At 40.8% G+C, this 22,510-nt stretch overlaps 1 protein-coding gene and 1 long non-coding RNA gene across 2 annotated transcripts; one reads left to right on the top strand and one right to left on the bottom strand.

The window, feature by feature from the left end:
• Window positions 1–40: 40 nt before the first annotated feature.
• SH3BP5 (SH3 domain binding protein 5) lies at window positions 41–16,014 on the top strand. The gene is made up of 6 exons (XM_019536654.1): window positions 41–434; window positions 1,787–1,917; window positions 8,732–8,774; window positions 10,389–10,608; window positions 13,852–14,112; window positions 14,812–16,014. Exons 2-6 carry the CDS (start codon window positions 1,790–1,792, stop codon window positions 14,988–14,990), a joined length of 831 nt encoding a protein of 276 aa, XP_019392199.1. The 5' UTR covers window positions 41–434; window positions 1,787–1,789; the 3' UTR covers window positions 14,991–16,014.
• LOC109311181 lies at window positions 7,885–22,510 on the bottom strand. The gene is made up of 3 exons (XR_002101441.1): window positions 22,216–22,510; window positions 15,612–15,619; window positions 7,885–7,896 (listed from the first exon to the last, which is right to left on the bottom strand). It is a non-coding gene; the product is annotated as an uncharacterized LOC109311181 (long non-coding RNA).

The following is a 22,510-nucleotide window of genomic DNA, read 5'->3' on the forward strand; positions in this document are numbered from 1 at the left end:
CAGGATAAATTCCTTCAGATATAATCAAATGCCTTTTTAATAGGAATCTTTGTAGGTTGCAGGGTTCTGCAATATATTTTTATTGCAGAATAATTGGGGCATTCAGACAAGTGGAACATGCTTTTTAGTTTTTACAGGGGTGAGAACTTTTGTTTTACTCTGGGTATTATAATTTTAGTCTTTAAGCTACAAAGGCAGTAAAAATAGTGGTTTACCCTCAATGCAATGGAAAGTAAACGGCAGTCGGCTTCCGTAAGCTGTCTATGTCCCCTTCGCCATGTTTTGAATATCACTTTAATTGCTAGGCTCAGACTCTGAAGGATGCTGCTCATTTGCTCACAGGAGAATAGAACAATGATGATGAGACTAACATGATTTGAAAACCAAAGTGCTTGCATTTCTTCCTGAGATGAGACTTACTTTGATCTGATCAGGTAAGCTGCAGGTGTTGGAATGTTTCAAATAATAGAAGGTAATCGGAGCAATGTGTATCCAGAACTTCTGGAAACAGGGTATTGGAGGGAGCTGAGGCCAGCCATATTTTATAATGATACTTGCTCTGTTGTGAGTGGGAGAGCTTAAAAATCACTGCACAGTGAGAGCTCCTGTGGCTAGTTGCTAAAATGTTGGGAATGAGAGACAAGACAACAGTGTTCAGAGTATTAAACAAATGAGTCTGCTCTTTGGCTGGGACCTGGCTGGGGCCTCTCTTCACAATTAAAAAAATGTTTTTATGGACCATGAAACAGAAATGGGCATCCTAATTTGCAATTGTGGGCTCTTCAGATTTGCAAAAGCACATGTAGTTGAACACCCATAGCAACAGAAGACAGATACTTGGCTTTTCTTTTTTCTTGTAAATCTTGTTTTAGTTGTAAGGGGCCAAGGCAGTAAGTATTATTTATAAAAATTTAAATCAATGCTTGTCTGAACAATTTGCTGACTTGTGTACGAGACATGAGACTGCCTGCCTGAGTGGGACAGGAACTGAGACCTGTCATGGAGTATGTAATGTGCTTAATCTGTGTGTGCGCATATGTGTGTGTGTGTGTGTCTCTGCCCAGTTAGTAGGGCAGTATCCATGTTGCCTCCTACCTGTTCAGAAGTCTCATAGGTGTCCTGACAGTAATGGTGTCAGTTTTATCTTTGAATTGCTACTATTTTTTGTAAATATGGCTTGAAGCTGGCCAATGGCACTAATGTGGAAGTGAGCTTCCCATTGATGGCATGGCAGTAATGGATGGGCTATTGGCTGGCTGGATGCTGGCTACTTGGGGACAATGGATAAGCTAAAATTGATCAAAGGCCCTCTTCCATGGACCTACTTGCAGCTCTTCACTCTTTTGAGTAGTCCTGCTGAGATTTTCAGTATTTGGGGTTGTGAGCCCTTCTATAGTATCGCCCCAGCCAGAAGGTGGTTTGTGAAAAGGTAAAGCCAATCTGGCAGAGCTAGTGAAAGCCAGTCATAAGCACCTAAGGAGCATTGAGGAGATGCTGAGCTCTAATGGGGAGGTTTAAGGTTTGAGATGAGGAACTTCAACCAGAATACATTTAGCTAGAACAGTATGCTGCTTCTGTCATTAATATTGTATTTGTTAACTAGACATGCTGTAGGTCCTTCCAAAACTTTTCAAAGTAGATTAATTGAAAAGAGACTTGGTTTCTACTGTATTTTCCCCCCTTCCTTCCCCAGCTCCACTCTGCTGTACAAGGTTGTGAACGTACTGTTAATTACAATTGATATGAAGGGGATAAGCATATGCTTATCTTTTTTTCTCTCTTGAAGGTCATGGAGGCAGAGCAGACGAAAACAAGAAGTGAGCTGGTGCACAAGGAGACTGCAGCCAAGTACAACGCTGCCATGGGTCGGATGAAGCAGCTGGAGAAAAAACTGAAAAGGGCTATCAATAAATCTAAGTATGTGTCACAGTTGGTGGTGCCTTTTAAATGCTGAGCCTGCTTGCACAGTATGCTCTCTGTGCATCGCTTACAGGATTCTCTGTCAATACTGAACCTACCAGGAGGCTACAGAGTCCCCTGTGCTTGTTTTTGTTTGCCTCCAAGTCAGAGCCCAGCATATCATGCCATAGAACTGTATTTTGGTTAGGAAAGCAATGAGGCTGTTGACAAACTTCAGAGGTGCAATGCTGCATCAGCTCTGCATATTGTACATCAGACTTGTTTACCTGCTCTTTCTTAGCAAGCCATGTGAGAGCTTTTCTTGTGGAAAGGAAGACACTTCAGAGGGCATAGCTAATAAGCAGTGCAGTGATCAGATGCCTCTTCTTTTGGTGTGTGGTTCTATTCCGTTGCATAGATGTCTATGTATATTTGTTGGTAGGGTAGAAAACTCACATATTGGAATATTTGCTTTCAGTCTGCCTAAAGTTTTTTTTTCTGTCTCCAGCTAATTATAATCCTATCCTGTAGTTCTAAATCTCCAGTGAGTAGTTCCAAGTCGTAACTTGTTTGACTCATTTACTTAATGTTTAATACCTCACTCTAAAAATGACTTGTATCAATTTTTGTTACCATTTTTATATAGTGAGTAAAAGGATTAGCACTTCAAGAACCATCAAAATAGATGGTCGCTCCAAAATGTTGTCTGATGTCAGCAGCCTTGTCACCTTATTTTTTTTAATGATTTTATAAATTAAGCTGTATTCAGCTTTTTTCCAGTATTTGGATAGAAAGAGCTCCATAGATTTTGCAGCAATTACTGGCATTCATCAGTTTAGTTGGTTACTCTCTCCCTTGGGTGAGAAAATCACCAGAGCAAGGATAAGGGCATCCTGCTACCAGAAATGCTTTCTTTTGAATGAGATGGTTATAAAACTAAACTCATAGCACCAGATCTTTTTCGTAAGCGTAGTTAGCTTGGTGAGGGTTTGTTTCATTACCCTCGCTTCACCTTACAATGTCAAATGGATATAATCTCTTCACTTCCTGCCCAAGCTATTGCATGCGGGGATAGTATGTTCTGTAACAGTTGACCTCAGAGCTTACAGTTTCTCTGGGGAGGGGAGTGGTCTGTATATATTCCTTATCAACTTACAAAGTAGTTAAAGCTAAACATAGTAGACTTTTGAGCTTCTCCAGTGAAAGATGTAATAAGAAGTGCAGATGAATCAAATGAGTATCAAATGAGTATGCAGTGAAACCAATTTAATGGGGTGGAGCAGACATCTTATGTAGTCCTTTTTAAAAGCTTGATCAGTTGTTTAGCTAAATTTACAACTTTGTCTAAGAATCATTTGGGACTGAGATGAAATCTTTAGTATTGTAAAGTGGTTGTTTAAAATAGCAGATTCATGGTAGAGACTAGATGCAGAAAGCCCGAAGCAGAATCAATCGAAGTAACATGGTTTTCTGTAAGTGGTATAGTTTAGATCAGTAGTGAACAATATATTACATTTGCCCTTTAGTGTGGGGGGGGGAACAAATCTTAGACTGGATTCTGCCATTTTTAAATCAGTCTGTACGCTGAACTTCTGTCCTGTTATGGATATAGACAGGTTTCTGATCACTTATTTTGGTAAAAGTATACCTGGCCTTGGGGGTTTGGTGCCCTATGGGGAGTAATTGGGAATAAAACCACTTCTTACTGATGGTTTTTATGAAGTTCTAGCCGTGGTTGTGCTAAAGGAACTGTTTGCTATCTTCAGTTTTCTCTTCCCAACACTCCTTTCTTGATGATACAGAGGTAGGGTCTATAGAATTGGAACATCAGCTCACATCCCATGTGAGCTTCATACAGCCTAGAGAGGATAACTACTTCTTTTTATGAGACAGTTATCCAAAATTTTTCCATGTGGAGGAAATGTTGAAAGAGTTCCTTCTCCCAGTCCTTATTTAAAAACTACTGTGATTGTCCTTATTCCTACCTGAACTGAGATGTGCAAGGATTGTTTGTTAAAAAAAAAAATAATCAAGACATGGGCAGTAGTAACTTTGAGGAGTTTTATCTGGAAGATTTGATTGAGCTGGATTTTTTTGCTTTGCTTTTAAGTAATAGTTGACCATTTGAAAATGTATGGGCATGTGGGCAAGCAAATAGTTATTTCATTCAACATCAACTAGAGTTCATGGGCCAGTGTCTCAGACTCAAATGATAATCAACTTGCTAATAAACTGGGTTAGCCACCTTTTGGAAGTAACTTTCTACTCTGCCGAATTTGATAAAGTGCCTCAAGCTTCTTGTTAGCTACGTAAAATACTTTATTTAAAATCCAGTCTGGTAGTTTTAGTCTGATAATTCTTATTTATCTGTGATTACAAAATTCACATAGACCCTTTTTCCAGTGCCAGACAGCACCTTGCAGGATGTTTTCTAACACAATTAAGTGCGACTTGAAGAGTCCTATTTATGTTAGGTGTGCAAATTGGAGAACTGTTTGGTTTCATTTTTTTTTATATATTATCATACTAGCACATGTTCCCTGCGTTGAAGTTGTCCATCTTCCCTATTTATCTGTGACTCTAAAAACAAAAAACAAAACAAAAAAAACCTACCTCCTACCTCCCTTCTGCGTTTTTTGTTTCCATCTACCTATAGGGCAGATGTAACGGTCTCTGTCTCTTCTCACAACCTTCAGTGTGCTTCTCTGTTGACATGGCTGGAGGTTAGACCAGCTTCTTGGCTGTATTGCTTAAATTCTCTGTCTTGCTGTTCTTGATCTATAAAATGGAAACAAAAGCATTTTCCTGAATTACAGGGTTGTTGTGAGACTGTATAATAAATCACTGGGGTGTTTTGCATGTTCTGTGTATTAAGAAAATCATAGTTCATCACACACAAAATACTATGAAAGGGGTTAGTCCCTCCTCTCCTTACACACCCTCTCCAAGACCTGAGATTTCCTAAAGTCTATGAGACTAAGAGTTAAGTTGGAGCATGTTGCTCACAGAAAGGACCCCATGGGCAGTGCCCAGGTAATCAACTAGGTCAAATTCATCCCTTTGCCATTTGTCTATTTAAATGACAAAGGAGACTGTTCAGACACCCTTAATAGAAAGGGATTGCTTCAGCATAAAATCAAAAACAAAGGAATAAACAAGCACAGGAATACAAAGCAAAAACTTTCTTACCAAGTTTTTTCTTTTCCTATCTCTTCTTTGGGGTCACTGCATGCAGAGATTAACAGTCCTGTTTGTTTTACCAGTCTGCTTCTGAAAATAGTGTTTAAAGACCTAATTAATATACTGGGGAACTAAGAAGGAACATGTGAGAGGCTTCTTTGTCCTGGGACCCCAGAGTCCCACACCGAACCTTGGAACGAAACAATTTAACATTGGGAGGGATCTGGCTCCTGGGATTCTACTCTCTGCATTTGAATTGTTAATCAGTACTGGTCCAAAAAGTACTGCTTTCCCTACTACTTTCTAACATGCACTTTTTTATGCCAGCTAAGGTTAGAAGTTCATTAGGCCTTTGATTCTTTGGGTTAGTCTCAAAGGACCGGGGACATGGGTCTTAGCATAAGCATGTAATCAAGTCCCACAATTCACTCAGTGGTATCAATATACTTAAAGTAATATCAATATAGTTAAAGTGTTAATTGCTCATAAGTTATATTGTCAGCCTGTGCGCTAGCAGGGTGCTCTCTTACAATAGTGGAGAATATAGCAAATTGACTAAATTGCTTTTTGTAGCCTAGTATCAGTATAGAACCTGAAATCTCAGAAGATGAAACCTTTATTTTGAAGTAAGGTTGTGTGTAGATCTCCCAAAACCTACTCTGTGAAACATAATCTCATTCTTTGGAAAATGAGTTACCTGAAGAGGCTACATGGACAGGAATGACTTCTGGAACCAGGAAGGTTGTGAACTGCTTTTTCCGCTGTTGGGCAATTGGCTCCACACATCCTAAAAGAACAGCTTGCCACAAGGCAGTATGCTTGCCCCATTTTTAGTCGACATCTACGTTAACAATCAGCCACTTCCTTCCGAACGTCAGTGTTTCATCTATGCTGACAATTTCTGCATTAGCACACAGCAGAAGCATTTTGAGGACAAGGAGAAGATCCTGGAGAGGGCACTGAACGAAATGTCAGATTATTACCTAAATAATTAGCTCAAACCCAACCCTAGCAAAACCCAGACCTGCTCTTTCCATCTGAGGAACTGGGATGTGGAATGACACCTGAATGTCACCTGAGGTGACGAGAGTCTCAAACATCAGAAACACCTGGTCTACTTAGGGGTAACACTGGACCGTACACTTTGTTACAAAAAGCACATGTTAAATACCAAAACTAAGGTCAACACACAAAACAACGTTATGCATAAACTCACAAATTCTAAGTAGGGAACACATCCATCCACCCTATATACTGCTGCCTTAGTACTTTTTATGTGGTTGAATGTATCTGCACTACTTGGGCATGCTCAAGTCACAGTAAATATATTGGCACTGCTCTAAATGATACATGCAGACTTATAACAGGCTGCCTGAAACCCATCCTATTCCCTGCTTATACGCACTGTCTTGTATAGCACCCCCTTACATCAGGAGGAAAGTATTAGGTGACATTGACTGGCAGGTATAAGAGTCAGATGACTGCCACCTGCTATATAGACATCAACCAGTGCACCATCTCTCATAAAGAAATAGCTTTTTGTTCTGCACCATACCATTGATCACATGACCAGAATCGGCCAGGACTACCCTCTGACGAAAAGAATGGGAGGAACTAGGCAACAAAGCTGTTGAATGGAACTGGCGAGGAATTACCCACTATGAGGGGTTAGCATCTGGCTCCATTTACAGATGGTACATGTGGCAGAGCCTGAATATATTAAGGGTCGTCTTGGCAGATGCAACTTTCTCATGAAATCATGGGGCCTCTACGCATTGGTGATGGATAGGGGATGCGCGAGGGTACACATGCACCCCCTGAGAGCACTGGTGCATGTCTGACAGGCCACGCTCCCCACTTAGGTGATGGGCAGGGGGCAGGTGGGAGTGCCAGTCCCCCTTCTGCAAGTGCCAGCCGGGCAGTGGGAGTGCCAGATGAAGTGCCATGGCCCCTGACTAAGGTGTCACTAGTCGCCCATGCCTCTACACAACTGACCAATGTGTTTGTTAGAAGAAGCAAATTATGGATCATCTCCTGAGATGCACTGTAGCACCACAATGCACCCCACAAGATTTGGCAACATTAACACTAGAAGCAGTGGCCTGTGCAGAATATTGGGAGCGAACTATACAGAAAGAGTGGACTGGAGACATGATAAAGAAGAAGTACTGCCACACAAAGTTGCCTATCTGAGCTTACCAAGCAGGAAAACAATCCACTGTAGGAACTAGAGAGATGCCGTGTCCAAAAATATTAATGAAGAAGGATGTTTTCTACATCAGTGTGATATTAAGAGGGTGGTTGGTTGGATTACAGTAGCTGTAGTTATGGAGTACGGTGACATGTAGGCACCCACAACAAAACTACATTGCATTGCTGCAAAGCATTAGATACAACTGGCATAGGAGTGTGTTGTTTTTTTTAATGCAGGTGAGGTTTGTTAGATGAGCTCAAACTGTGAATCAGGGTTAGCAGAGCTTTATGTCTGTTATTAGAAAACCAGACCCTGAGGGGTTTGAGTTCAGCAGCATGCTACTTTACAAGACATCACAGGGGTGCAGTTTGCAGGGTAAGGTGCTGCTTGCTAAGAAAACATACATCAGAATCCAGCTCAAAACATGGAAGGAAAAGGGGTGGTAGAAGCCCTGATTTTATATGAAGATTTATGTGACTGTTGGCTGCCCAGATTTTTGAGGCAGGTCCTGAAATGTGAGAGCCTGGAAGCAGTATTATGGTTGAGTAAAATGCTTTCATTCTTGCCCTGTGTAATGTCAACATGTTGATGGTTCACAGCCTGTAACACTTTAGGCTAGAATTCTTTTTCTTGGCTTTAAACTGCATCCTTCATATCCTTGTAGTCTCCTGACACTATTAAGTTCTGCAGATTAAAGGAAGAAATGGCTTATGTATGGCTCCTCTCTGTTGCTTGGCTGAACAAAAAGTATTGGACTACCATGCAGCTGGAGAGAGACGTGCAGTTGGACGCCTACATCCTTCCTACAGTCTGGACATACTTTAGCAATGCAACATTCTTCAGCATTAGCATTTTAGGGTCACAGTGGCTCTAAAATGAGTGTGTCCAGATGTGCAAGTTTGAGCTTCACTTGGGACTCGCTACATAAGCTGCTAGTGGGCACATGTCACTTGGGCTGGAGAGTCAAAGGTGGCTGGATGTGATACTAGTTGCATCCCTCCCTTGTGAGCCACCTAGGTGTGGGCAGACCTTTGTCTTTTTTTGTAAGTATTCTAAAAAACTCCTGAAAAGTCAGAGACCTGTGGGGATGTTTAAAGAATTGCCAGGAAAAAACAAATCTGAAAAGGTATTGAGCTTGAGGCACAGATTCTGCAAGGTACTTATATATATGTCTATAATGAGACACTTTGTTCCTTATGGTTGGTGTGTGCTTAAGTCTTTTACAAAGTCCAGACTTACCAAGTCCAGACTCCAGCACATAGTATTTAGGATAACAATCTTGTTAAGAAACATTACAAAAAATTACAAATGTGGGTGTTTAGTCTACACAGGCAGTCTCAGATTAAACTGCTGGCATTTGTCATAACTGTTTTAATGCTGTGGGTCTAAGTAGCTCTCACTACAAGCTTTTCTGTGCTTCTCAGCAATTGTATCAAGTTCTTCTTTGTTTTTTCACAGGCCTTACTTTGAACTCAAGGCAAAATACTATGTGCAGCTTGAGGTATGTATGTACTTCAGACCCATGAAAAACTGATTACAGGAAAATGATGAAATTCAATGCAAAGTGCTGCTCTAATCATTTTTCTTACATTTCAGTGCCAAACAAATTCTGTTCCAAGCCATTTATGTTGAAGAACCTACTAAGCATATTTTAAAGATAAGATGCCAAAGAAACCTTTGTTTCTATTTGTGAAACAGGAAGTCTTCAAAATCTGCTTTGTATCTTTGTGCTTGTTGTTAGAATCAAGCAAATATAATTTGACCAATTTTACCTGGAAATTATGTGAAGTTTATGAACGTCATCTACTCTGTGGTTTTATTATTTTAAACTGTACTTAACTGTGCTTTTGGTTAAATCACATGATGCTATTTCCTTTTCTTGATTGGATACCAGGCTTACAAGTCAATTTTGGCATCAAGGCTTGCAGAAAGCAAACTTAAAATAAGCTTTCCTTCACTGTTGAAATGTGAGCTTAAAATCTATGCTAGGAAACTGAGCCAGAGGGTGTGAACACAAAACGAATTGGCTGCTTAGAGGGGGAATGGAAAGTTCACATAGACACTCTGTGTTTTGGAACCAAATCAAGCAATTCAGCTCTTCCGAGCTCTGTCAGGGGAGAGGCATGAACTCTTGATGTTCGTTCTGTCGGTGAATTGCTGAGAGTTTGTGACAAGTGGCAGCTTGAAGTGATAGCAACACTTAGGCCCGTGCAGATGTGTGGGAGTCTTTTCCAACATGTGGCAATGATATCTCAAACTGTTCCAGAGACTAGTGTAGATGATCTGTACAGGATAATTGTCCAGGTAGTTCTGTGCTTGCTGTTTCAATGTGTTGCATCACTCAGTTGTGGTACTCACTGCAATAAGTAGCCAGAATACTGTGAACTTAGTTTAAGTGCACAGACTTGAGACTGAAAAAGGGTATCTATATATGCCCTTATCCAAACTCAGTGCAAACTACATTTAAGTACGGAGCACTATCAGGGTGTGGTACTAGCAGCTCCTGTCAAGGCTTCTAGTAGCAATGTTTTGATAACTGTTTCCCCTTTTCTTTTTCTGGGGCAGTTAAATAGAGTACAGTTAGTTAAAGTAGATGGATGCAGGTAGTATGCAGGTAACCAGAGAGCAGTTAAGTTGCAAAGTAGACAACAGCGCCAATGTATGTAACTTGAGTTGGTTACAGTTTAAGTAGTGGGCAATAGTTTGAGACCACTGTTGTGTTATGCAAATTATGCGGTTATCTGGTGAGGAAGTGGAGTGCACAGTATATATTGTATTAAGCACTGCTGTTGGGCTCCTCATCTTCACATGGCTCAGCTTGCCCTAGACTATTAGAAGCTCCTGTGCTGTTCTCAGGCATGTAGCACATAACCAGTTCTTTCCAGCTCATTTCAGTAGTAGCTCCATGATTGTTTGGCTTTCTCCCATCTTCAGTCTTGCAGCTTCATTGCTCCTTTGGTGGTGCCGAGGCCAGAGTCTGTTACTTTTTTAGCTTGGACCCTGAACAACTTAAAGCAACTGACTTTCAAAATGGAGAAGCAAATGCCCCCTTTTTTTAGGTACTGGAAAATGTGTGACTTGTGCATTTTAAAAATCTTCATGCCTTCTTTATTAGCAATTAAAAAAGACTGTGGATGACTTGCAAGCAAAGTTGGCCCTGGCAAAGGGAGAGTACAAAACTGCCTTGAAAAACCTGGAGATGATCTCAGATGAGATCCACGAGAGGAGACGGTCTGCTGCCATGGGGCCCCGGGGCTGCGGTGTGGGTGCTGAAGGCAGTAATACTTCAGTGGAAAACCTTTCAGCAAGCAAACTGGAGGCAGACACCATCTCCAGTAAGTATAAAGTTGTTCACTTAGAAACTGCCATAAGCAGGTCTTGTGCTGCAAGAAATGTTGGGTGAAGAAAGCTATTGATGTCTTGGAGTTTGTGATTGGGTGTTTTGTGGCTTTGGTTAACTCAGTTATGCTTTCAGCCAACTTGACAATTTCTGAACCCGTGAGAATTCAGTCCTTGGGGAAACAGAGTAAAGTGGAAATATTCCCCTTGTGTCTAGCATGGCAGGGATTGAAAAGCACAGTGTTGTAGGAAAGCAGCAGTCGATACACATTAATGGATGTGAATACGAGCTTCTGAAAGCATTTATCCAGTCATTCTGGAGACTGTTCTATACAGTTTGGTTTGGCTTGAGGGTGGTCAAGATGGATGCAACTTTGCTAGTATGGGAAAAAGCTATAGTTGTATAAAGACGTTGTTATACTAGTATAAATACTATCCGTTCAAGAGGTGCTGTACTGCTGTGCTTGTAGTGGTATAGTGAAAGCCATTCAACTCTTGTAAGCCTTTTGGCCTTGCCTACACACAACCTGGGATAGGGACGTTTGCCAGTATGTTGCCATGTAAAAAGGGCAGTTAGACCTGGCACTTTGCATAAGGTCATGCTTGCTCAGTGTGATGATGATAATCAGGGCTGGAGATACCTGCCCTTTTGGCCTTCAGTGCAGCTAATGCTTCCCAAGATCATATGCGCTGTGCTTACTACTCAAATCTGGTGCTGATTTTTCACCAGCTTTATGAATCTGTAATACCACTTCATTTAAGTTAAGTCTGTTACTGGTGTGAGCGTGGGCAGATTTAGGATTTTGAAAAGGGGGTGCAGATGGTGTGGTGCATCAAGACAACACATTTTTCTCCAATTAAAAAGAACAAGAAGATGTACTAATATGCTAGAGGCCCAGTACTATAGTATTCAGTTTAAGATCAAAACAAAACTAAATGCAGCTACATTGGAATGTGCACTAGTTTGCTAGATTATATATTTAGTTTTAAAAAATCAACAAATTAAGCAAAAATAGTCAAAAGAGATGTGTCATTTGCCCTATAGTCATAATAGATATGTACATAAATCTCATTCAGATTCATAATACAAAATCTAGCTTTGAGCATCCAGTGCTTCGCTGTTCTTGATCCACACTGTAGTTAATATTTACAGGAGTTAATATTACCACATTTGAGTTAAAGTTTTTAGCTAGAACTAAAACCAATGTGCAGGGCTGTGAAATAGGAGAGAGGTATGACTGAGAATGGATAACAGATAGTAACATTGCAGAAGAAAGCATAGCTTGATTAATGGAAGATCAAGACCACTGAAAACAAGGAAGAGTAGTTAACACCTGTGAAGTGAAGAGCAGTTACCAGGAATTAGATAGATTATAATGAGCCATTAAGTCAATAGATCCCAGCAGACCTGCCTGAACAGAGAGGGCACTGCTGTTCACAGGCAGTTGTTTTTAAGGTTTGGGTAGAGCACGAATCAAAGGAGGATGTGACTGCACCCCCTGCCCCCTTGATTCACCCCAGGTATGAGTCCAGAGTGGGGGGTTTGACTGTGGGAATTAAAGGTCCAATGGAGAAAGATGTGGGTGTGCCTGTCAGTCACAACAGCAAAAGTATTACCCCCGTAAGAGGTAAGTTCTTGCGCATTGTGGTGGGTGATTGTCTTTCTACCCATGTCTTTTTATACCTGGACTACTGAAAGAAGTTCTGTCTGCTGCGCTTAGTTAAGATTTCAAGGCATCATGCACTGATTTTTTTTTTTTGCTGGTAGATGCTGTTATTTGGATCTTTAATACCCAGTACATTGATTAATAAAACATAAGCTGTAGCTTTTAGTCAGAATTGCATCAAATGAACTGACTTCAGTGCAACAAAAAGCTCATCCTGTGCAAAATTATCCGCAGTTGCCTCAAGTGTGGCGAGCAATGCAAGCTGAGCGGGAAGTAGCCATGTACTAAAGTGTGGAGGAGCTGAACTATTGCTGTACAATCTTACACTTTTTAAGCAAAGTCCCAGTACAAAAAAAAATTGGGAGGCGGGTGTTACATACTTATCTGTTGAAATATTCTTAGGTCAGTGCTGTAATGTGGCTTTTATAGTGCATGAAAGCTAGTGATCTTGGAAACAGCAAAGATGATAGCAGCTTCTTGTTTGTGCCCTTCATGTTTGTAAATGAGCAAGAATGTGGGCTGATGAGATAAGAAAAAAAACTTTGAAACTTTGCTTTGTGGATTTCCCTTGCTAACACTGTTTCTTTGCTCCCAGCGTTCTTTTAAGTTGACTCCAAACCTTGCTTACAATATTGAGATTTCCAAGTGGGAGGACTTGAAGATAGCTTAGGTCATTTTATGATCTAAAATGAATGGGGGGATTGTTCTGCAAAGGCTGATGCATGTGAGTCACCCATCTAAGGCCAAGACTACTCACATGTCAGGTGCTGGTACATGAGCTCCAAACGTGTTAGTGTTGACAAGATGTCTAGCACTTGCATTGTACAAAATGGAACTATTGTTGGCTGATTTCCCCCCACCTGCTCCTAAACAAAGAGTCTGGCTTAATTCATTTTGACAAACTGGAGATGGCCAACACCATTTGGAATTTCACACACAAGAAAGCTAGAAGGGGGAGACAACTTTACTGGGGGAAAGGGCCCCTTTTTTGTTGTTGAACTCTCTCTCAAGCAACAGAAGTCACTGGACTTCTACTGTAAAAGCAGGAAGATAATCTGAAGGTGGCATTCTCTACTGCCACCATGTCTGGCTTTTAATCCTTTTATGCTTAAGTTTTGGCTAGGAATCTGCAACCTGCTGTGATGAGCACAGTACACTCATTAAAGGGAGAGTCTCTGTTGTGAACAGCTTATATTCTCATTACAGGACCGATCCAGTGAACAAGGCAGACAACAGGATGTGTAGGAAGGAGCAGAGCAAAGTAAAACACGCTCCGCTTAGCATAACGAGCAGTAGCTGTTATTGATATTGGTACACTGCATTACTCTGCTTCTCCCAATAGCTCATGTCAGGAAGTGGGAGTGGACTGTTTCCTTCTGTCCAAGGCCTGCTAATGAAATGCCATGTTAATGTATTGTAGACAGCTGTAGTTACACTTGGCTTGTAAATGCAGCCCTTGGGATAGTAGTGGATGTACTGGAGATGATGCAAAAGGAAATAACTGAAATTGCATAAGGGAGCTACTTTGGGGAAACAAGGTGAACTAATTGGAATGCCCCTTGAATGTTCCAGTAGCCTCTGAAGTCTTTGAGGATGACAACTGCAGCAGTTTTGTGTCTGAAGAAGATTCTGAAACCCAGTCAGTGTCCAGTTTCAGTTCTGGTCCAACAAGCCCCTGTGAGATGCCCACTCAGTTTCCTCCAGCAGCAAGACCGGGGAGCCTGGATCTGCCCAGTCCTGTCTCCCTGTCTGAATTCGGGATGATGTTTCCTGTCCTTGGTCCTCGAAGTGAGTGCAGTGGGGCATCTTCCCCAGAATGCGAGATTGAACGAGGTAAGTAGAATTGGGTAAGCTGGGGTCAGGTTGTTTGTTCAGTTTTGTAGCAGGAGTGGAACATGCTAAACTTTCTCAGGGATGTTGCATTCATTGAGGTGGGATGTGTTGTTTAGAATACTTTGGAGATGGTACCTGAATTTTTTCCATCACCAAGCATTACTAGTATTTTACATTATTAGTTATCCATCCCCAAATAGGACGTGCCTTATGTTTTCCTGTCTGGCCTCCCACATTCAGTACAGAAGTGGTACTAGAGGAGCAGTAGGATGCATTTGATGTATCCTGCCTTTAGAGTCTGAGATATTCCAAGATAAGTACTGAGCTGTTTTTTTGTTTGAATTTATTTTTTTTAAATCCCTGATATCTGTCTGGGTGAAAATCCTGCTTCTGAGAGCTCATAAAATAAGGTGTTGAAGGCAACCACCTTTGTCAGTTGCTTAACAAGCTTTAGCTAAGAAATTCAGATTGCAGGATTATTAAAACACTTGTGTGCTGCACCCGAGCTTGTTTCGGGATTCACTTAGTGAGGCAGGGCACAGGTTTTCGTAACCTGGGAGACCAGCTTTGGTTCATGTATATTTCCTTAAAATAATACTGCTCCTTCTGGGTTCTCGGATCCTTTGGTGAAAGAAGCAGCGTTGGTGTCCAGACCGTGGTATTGACTCGAGTTTGAACATTTTACTCCTGTCTTTGCAGGGGATAGGGCAGAAGGGGCTGAGACCAAGACGGGTGACAAGGCGAACAAGAATAGGAGCAGCAACAGTCACTCTGCTGAGGGCCTGGCTTTGGATAACCGAATGAAACAGCTCTCGCTTCAGTGCATGAAAATCAAGGAGGGCTTAAGTGCAGGCAGAAAAGCTGCTCAGATTGGCTGAATTGTTCTCCTCCCATCCTGCTCTGGTTAATGGGCGTATTGGTATTTATACATGAACTTCTCAATGTCCGAAGAAGTGTGCCAATAACTATTTAATATATGCCAAATCTTAAGTGTTTACTATAACAATTTAAAACTGCACTAAAGGAGTGGAATTGATGTTGAGGGCTGATGGTTTTTTCAGTGAAATCTTTGTAGGATGGACAGATTGTCATATGTATAGCTGTGCTCATATTTCACAGCCTTTGTAAACTGTTTTGTAGCAGCCTGGCTGAAGCAATAACTGGTAATGTTCATGTGTAAACTCATGCCAATAGGGGTCTGAAATCCAAGCCAAATATTGGTGGTGAGAAGTTTGGCTTCAGTTTTGTAGAATGATACTCTTTAGATATAGTGGATCCCTGAAATCTAAGTGGCGTCTCCTTTAAACACCTATATTTGTCTGTATTATAATGAACCTATAGGAACATTTTGTATACAGGGAAGCTGTTGCATGTGTGGGTTTAGCAGCCTTCACTTGCTCTCCAGTGTTCCAGCAAGGAGAAAGTTAATTGCCCTTAAGACTTGGTCGAAGAGGATAACAGAAACATGGTGATGTTCAGTAGCTACGTGCCCCTTCTACCTACCTATCTGTAGGTTGTAATGTGTGAGGTTTTATGACTGTTTAAGGGACTTGAGATTTTTAGTATGGCCTAGAAAAATTCACTAAAAGTAGAAAGGGGGTGGGGCATGTTTTGGCAGCAGCTGTTAGGCAGTAGTGTATCTGGTAATTATGCTAATAAATGGGTAGTAAAAATCCTAGGACTTAAGTTTGGTGGCTAGACATTTCTGAGAGCACCATACTATATCTGAAACATGTCAGTTTATATTGTTAATTTGATGGGAATTAAGTATCATCCAAGGTTTTCTATTCCATGTTTTGCAATCCTGGTGTATTTTGTCCCTGCCACTGCTTGTGTATCTATTCTCAAAGTAAATGTAAAATTCTTCACACTACAGTAAACATTTTGGTTTTCCATATTTTATTTTGACTTGTGCAAGATTACGGTGTCTAAAACAGTGGCTATTTCAACCATTATTATAAAAATAGTTCCACAGTAAACTAAGTGTAAGAGGATGTTTACAAGTAGTAGTCATGTGTATACATATGTAGTCCAGATTCACCCAAGGAAGTCAGTTTGGTCTCTTGCCATTCTAATGCCAAACGCCCTAGTCTTTAGTAAGGTAAAATGAAGCTTAATGTAAATTTAATTTCAGCACTGGTACTTGATTGGAATGTGTAGGACACTTGAGACTTTTTAGGCAAGACCCTGGCACTGACTACTTTGCTATCCAAACAATTATTTCATGATAGCTTTCAACTAGACTTTCATTCACGTCACATTTGGCTTATGGACTGGCCAATTTTAAGTAAAAAACAAAACAAAAAACCCAACAAAAGAAAATCTGCCTTTAAAGGATTACTTAGTATGTAGTGGAGGGGGAGATATGGTATGTTGTCTGACACCTCTGTTGGGACAGAAATCTGATTTCAGAAGATAGATTTAATGTTAACATGCAGAAGTTGAACACAGAAGGGCACCTGGCACTTGCAAAAGGCTTAGCCCATAGCTCATCATCAGCACATTCCAACTTCTAACAACTTGAGGAAGAATGGTTAGTTTTAACAAGTGTCACTTGATGCTTGGCCACCTTACCTTCTAGTTAAGTAAATCAGCCAAGGAATTATGTACCGACTACTTATTTTTGCAGAGCTGACAACTCTTAATCACCCCTCTGCTTTTGACCTCTCAACATCAAATTCATCCTGGTACAAAATGGCACAAGGTAAGTCCCTACCAAACAACCTGCATTATGGAAGGATTAATTATGTCCCACTGGAGCCAAGATAAGAAGTTTTCTCTTTTATGCAATGCACTTGCTTACCTCCAACATCTCACTCTACTGCAACAAGAGTGTCATGGCCCAGGAAACTACCAGCAGCTGTTCTTGAAAATGAGCTGACCCATCTGTAGGGTTGCAAGGAGTAAACATTAAGGTTGTGCGAAGCAAACCATATTCGATTCAGATTTGGCCTGATTCAGGGGACAGTGATTTGATTAGCTGATTAAGATCACTGTCCCAATTTGATTTGGCTGAATCCGAATCGTAAGATTTGATGCTGATTCGGAGAATCAGCGATTCAGCCGTAGACACAGCTTTAAAAGTTTTTTCTACATCCCTCCTGGTACCAGGAATGGCTGGTGAACACTAAGATGGTGGGGTGGATGGAGCATCACACAGGAGCATGGGGGGTCCCTCTGCCTGCTTGGTAGTGGACCAGAAATACAGGCAGTCCTCAACTTAGTTTCTAAACTGACACCATTTCAACTTTCTGACTCTATTTTCAACTTTACAATGCTTGATTCAACACCATGCTGTGCCAGTGAATGAGTTTGTTGCCTGTCTCCCTGGAGAACGTCTGTCCAAACTTCCTTGGATGCTGGCTTTAAGAAAGCAGCCAAGACTCCTGAGAAGACTCCAGCCAACAACCCTTCAAGTCTAGCAAAGTCACCTCAAAGAAGTCTTTCCAAATCAATATGATTGCTATTTATAATATAAATACATTAACGTAGCTATATTACATATCTAGAAATTGACTGAGTACAAGATTCTGGGTTATTTTCGGTGAAAATAGGGTATGGGGCCTTGGTTCAGGAACCAATCCCCCACTTATAACATTGTTTTGTGTAGGAAAATTGGTTCCGAGTTATGTTTCAACTTAAGACGTGGCTTTCAGGAGCCAATTGTGTCGTAAGTCCGAGGACTGCCTGTACTTCCAGTCCACTTCTGTGTCCACTGCTGAGCATGCAGGGGACCACCCCCGGTATACTCTGTGTGCTCTGCGGCAGACCTGGAAGTGGACCGGATCTCTCTGAATCGATTCAGAGGGTTCCAATTCGACTTGGAGAACTTAAAGGGTCTCTCGATTAGATTCGGCTGCCGAATCGAATCAGCAACTGAAGCTTCCTATAGCCCTAGTAAACATGCAGAAGGCTGCTTCTGTTGGGTACTTACTTCAAGCATTCAGCAGCTGCATGTACACTAGAAGGGTGTATGCAGAGCTCCCTAGTTTGCTTTTGCTCGCTTTGATACTCAAAAAGATGCTTTAATAAAATGTCCAACTGTAAACATGGAATTTTACGAAAACTTCTTTTATTTTAAACTCTTAAAAAGCTACTTCTGTATATTGTATATACAGATAAATGACAAATGTGTATGAGCAGAATGAAATACAGACAAGTGAGCAAGCTTTTTTCCAGTTACATATATTTTCACATTAGACTCAGTTCATCTTTGAATCTAGAATTACAGTAGCTGGCCATGTTGTTAAGAATATAAAAATAAGCCTCTGATGTTTAAAATATGTATGAACACTTCAGCAGCCTTGGACTGAGATTGTACTGCAGGGCAAAACACAGCAATATGAAGAGTGAATTCTAGCTTCACAGTGTTTAAAAGCTTTATCTTTAACATGTATATTGAAAAGATATTCCTTGTGCTGTTTTTTTAATCCTAAAGATAGTCAAAATTTGTTTAAAATGCCTCTATATATGGCAGGTACTAACAGTGTTTAATTTTCAGTGGAGAATCCTCCTGGTATTCTGTTGGGTAAAATACCTACGCATAATCATAACACTTGGATGCAAAGTTAGATTGCAGACATTTTGCCATGCCTAGGACACTACATTTTAATGAAATCTTTCAGGTTGACCGTCTTAGATGGGATGGAAACAGTGGATAGAATTGTTGAAAGCAGCTATAAAGAGAAGGGGCTTTTCAGAACACTGGTAGACTTACCCAGACAACTAACCCAGAGTTTAAAAAACACAAATCACAGATCTGGACCCCACAGCTCTGGACCCCCAGATGGCAAATATCTTCGGCAATGCTACAGCAGGATTCACTATAAAGAGCTAAGTAGAAAGTCTACAGTGCAGGACGTGCCATTTTGTGTGTATGTAAATATCCTCCAGGCTCACTATGTAGTCCAGTGCATAGCAAGAGTAGCCACATGAAAATTTAGTAATTTTCTTAGAAAAGTCCTAGACCAGCTAATGTACCTGTGGTCTTTGGTCTACACAAAACATCTAGCAGTGGAAAGTTGAAATGACCAAATATGTGACAAGTGAAGTGCATGCTTGTGAATATACCATGAATCTTTGTAATTTAGAATCTTAAATAAACTTGAGTTGCATTTGGTAACAAGTGAAACAAAAGTAAGAACTACAAATGGGGGGGGGGGTACATGTGTGCACGTCATCTTATTGGAAGTACAGCAGTATGTTTGTTGATCAACTTCCAGATGTGACACCAATTGATTTGAAAAACCAGACTAACTACATCAACTAGTTTTTGGACAGCTGCATAGCCTTCTAAGTCAGCTCCTATTTCTTGTGTAAAGGTGTTAAATTACACCATTGTAGGATTCTCTCAACTTCATAGTTTTAGCCCCAAAAATCAGCTTACTCAGCTTTGTTATCTGGGTACTTTCCTGGGTGTCAATTAATGATAGCAACAGTCCACTGACCTCATCTGGTAAAATATCTTCAGAACAAGATCAAAATCCTTGCTCTGCAACTATTAGTTTTGTTAGATAAGAACAGCAGTTTCCCTTTTTAAGTAAAATGTTTAAACGAAGGGAAAAAATGTCTTTCACCAAAATGATTTAAGGTTTACAGAATGCAAAAAGTGGGCACCTACATTTGCATTTATTCCAACAGAATGTTCTGCAAATCAAAGATTGGTTATTTCCTGTTTACTGTATGGTGAAAGCTAAGACAAGACATGCCTCAACTAAGTGTAAAATTGTTCTCTATTGTCATAAGACAACAGTGCAATATTTAAAAAGGATTTAGATCAGCATTTCTCAACCTGTGGGTCATGACCCAAAAGTGGGTTGCAAACAAACTTTACAAATGGGTTCTCCTTTAAAGGAGGAAAACATGGGAAACTGTGGCTTTTCCCTTGCAGGCTGGCAGAGTTCCAGCCTGCAGGCGGCTGCTTGTGGCTTCCCCGCTCCACACCCCCACCCCTGGCCCACACACTGGAGGGCTGGGGGCAGGAATTTGCCATTTCTGTTTACGAATGGGTCCTGGTACAAAAAAGGTTGAGAACTACTGACTAGATGAAAAGACTCATACTGAGCATACCTGGTCTCAAATGTTAATAGGGACTAGCTCTGTTGAGTCACAACACTGTTAGTGGTAGTGATGAAAACTTATCCTTGCTCCTGGCATCAGACAGGTGAGTCTTCCTTAATCTCTCTCATCTGCATGTTTTACAATCTAAAGTAAATTCTGTGCTGTAAGGTAGTGAAATAAAGTGACTGTAAGCTCCGAGTCAGTCCATCACCATAAAAGCTACTGTGCTACCTTGGCGATGGGGCAAAGACAGAGGCTTCTTGTAGAGCAGACATCTATGAACAGGAGGGTATTCATTGATTTTAGTTAATGGACAGTCTAACTCATTCTCTCTTTCCATAAATTGAAAGGATGGAGATTGACCACTCCACAGTAACTTCGGTGCATCTGCTCTATTCCATGCTAAGTGAAAGAAAGGATAGAGGACTAACTAATTTGGTTTAACTTCCACTTCCTGCATCGCAGGTGACCCCATTTCACGTGGTATTCAACAGTCTGTCCTTGCCTTAAGGAAGTCCACTTGCTTGATTAGTCAGTCAGCTAAAAATGCTATCCTTTAAAGAGGTGGAGAAGTATTTAAGTATGTAAATCCACCTGCTTCCATTTTTTGGAAATCTGTAAGAGCACTTGCACTGTTTAAACCACTCATGCTACTATTTGCCTGAAAAGTGACCATTAGGGGTATGCCATACCTACATCCCTTTGCATATTGTGGCTCACAACTCTTGGACTTAGCCTGACTTAACAATCTTACCCTGTAAAGTGCTTATCACACAAGGATATGTTAGATTTATGGCTTCACCCACAAGAGCAGGCTCCGTTCACCTATATCACAATCCCCACAGCCTAACTGCAGATGTTAATAGCCCAACCTACATCTTCAAGCCTTTTGTTGTTTGCTGAACTGCAACCAGAGTTCCTGTTAGATATCTGTTATAGCTTCCATTGTACAGCTTTCATGCACAGATGATAAACAGGGAGTTACTGGCAGAGAGGCAGTGTGCTTTAACTCTGAGCCCAGATGGTCTTTCAGAGAACTGCAATTAAATAGCACATGTTCTACACATTTTTTTCCAAACTACCTTCTTCCTTTAGCAGCTGTTTAACCCAGGGAGATTAAACAAAAGCTATCTTGTGCTATTAAGCTGCTTGATAAATTTATTGTAGCCAACTTGAAGGGAAAGCACTGTATTAACGCTGGCCACTATAACAATGCACAGTATTCCACTTAAGTGCTCAGTTACTTATGATCAGATGCAATTTCCTCCCTCCAAAAATACAGTTCAACTTTTGTCTTGGAAAATTTCCCAGATGGAAACATTTCAGGACCATGTGAAGGAGACTGTCAAATGGCTTTTGAGTTACAAGTCATCTTAAAACTCCTGGGAACAGAAATGATAGACAGACAATGGAAGTTTGCCTTGTTTAAGGCTAAAATGATTTTAAATCCCTTCATGAAACCCTCTCAACTACTGCAGTAGTTCTTTTTGGAATAATATATACCAAAATTGAGCTGGGGGAGGGGAGGTGATCTGGGCTACCCCCATTCCTTGCAGTAGGAGTTCTTAAGGTCAAAGAACATGCATCTCTTCTCCTGACACTTACCATTTAAAAAACAAACAACAACCCATAACAGGTGCTTAGGTGATCTTCCATGTGCCTTATTATGGAGGAGCTTCTTGGAATGCCTGCACTCAGCTCCAAAAAGCCCTGTTCATGGAGAAGCAGCATTTAAACTGCTGCTTTTTAGAGACAAAATCATGATTCTCAGTCATGAAGCTAACAATGTTATAGCTGCTTTTCCGGAAATGGAACTAGTAGTGTTATACTGCTTATAGATTAGGCCAACAAAAATATTTCCAGAGTTTTAAATACTAGGCTGGAATAAAGGTCTTAGTGCTGAGGAGGAAAAAGAAAATGGTTCTTAGGGATATGCCATCTTAATATCATACATACTTAGGAATAAGAAGCTGATGAGTACAAAAGTGCCTGGAAGTGCAGTGAAGTGCTCTCTTAGACGGGGAGAATTCTAGCCGTTGCTACCTGCTTCCTCCAAATGAAGGCATAGGCTGCTGGTGGCAAGCTACTATGAATTCCGTGTACACACTGATGCTCAGAAGCAGCAGATTCAGGTACATTTTACTTGAGTGCAATTGATTTTCTCACCTAAATACTTCTGAGCACTAGGCATGCAGGACAATGGCACTAATGCCTTTCAGTTATTCTGGAATAAACATAGTACACAGGAACCCTTCCTTTTCTCTTAATGGTTTACTAAGAATTATGTCATAAGAAATAATATACCCTATGTTTGGGAAGAAGAGGCAAGACTTCAATA

Source organism: Crocodylus porosus, unplaced genomic scaffold (genome assembly GCF_001723895.1).
Source record: "Crocodylus porosus isolate Cpor-Errol unplaced genomic scaffold, CroPor_comp1, whole genome shotgun sequence".
NCBI classification, from domain to species: domain Eukaryota; kingdom Metazoa; phylum Chordata; order Crocodylia; family Crocodylidae; genus Crocodylus; species Crocodylus porosus.

Excerpts from the sequence above, each read along its gene's own strand:
- SH3BP5 (XM_019536654.1), top strand. The coding sequence starts at position 1,790 with ATGGAGGCAGAGCAGACGAAAACAAGAAGTGAGCTGGTGCACAAGGAG. Across the intron at positions 8,775-10,388 it reads AATACTATGTGCAGCTTGAG|CAATTAAAAAAGACTGTGGA; the intron begins GTATGTATGTAC and ends CTTCTTTATTAG. Across the intron at positions 14,113-14,811 it reads AGAATGCGAGATTGAACGAG|GGGATAGGGCAGAAGGGGCT; the intron begins GTAAGTAGAATT and ends CTGTCTTTGCAG.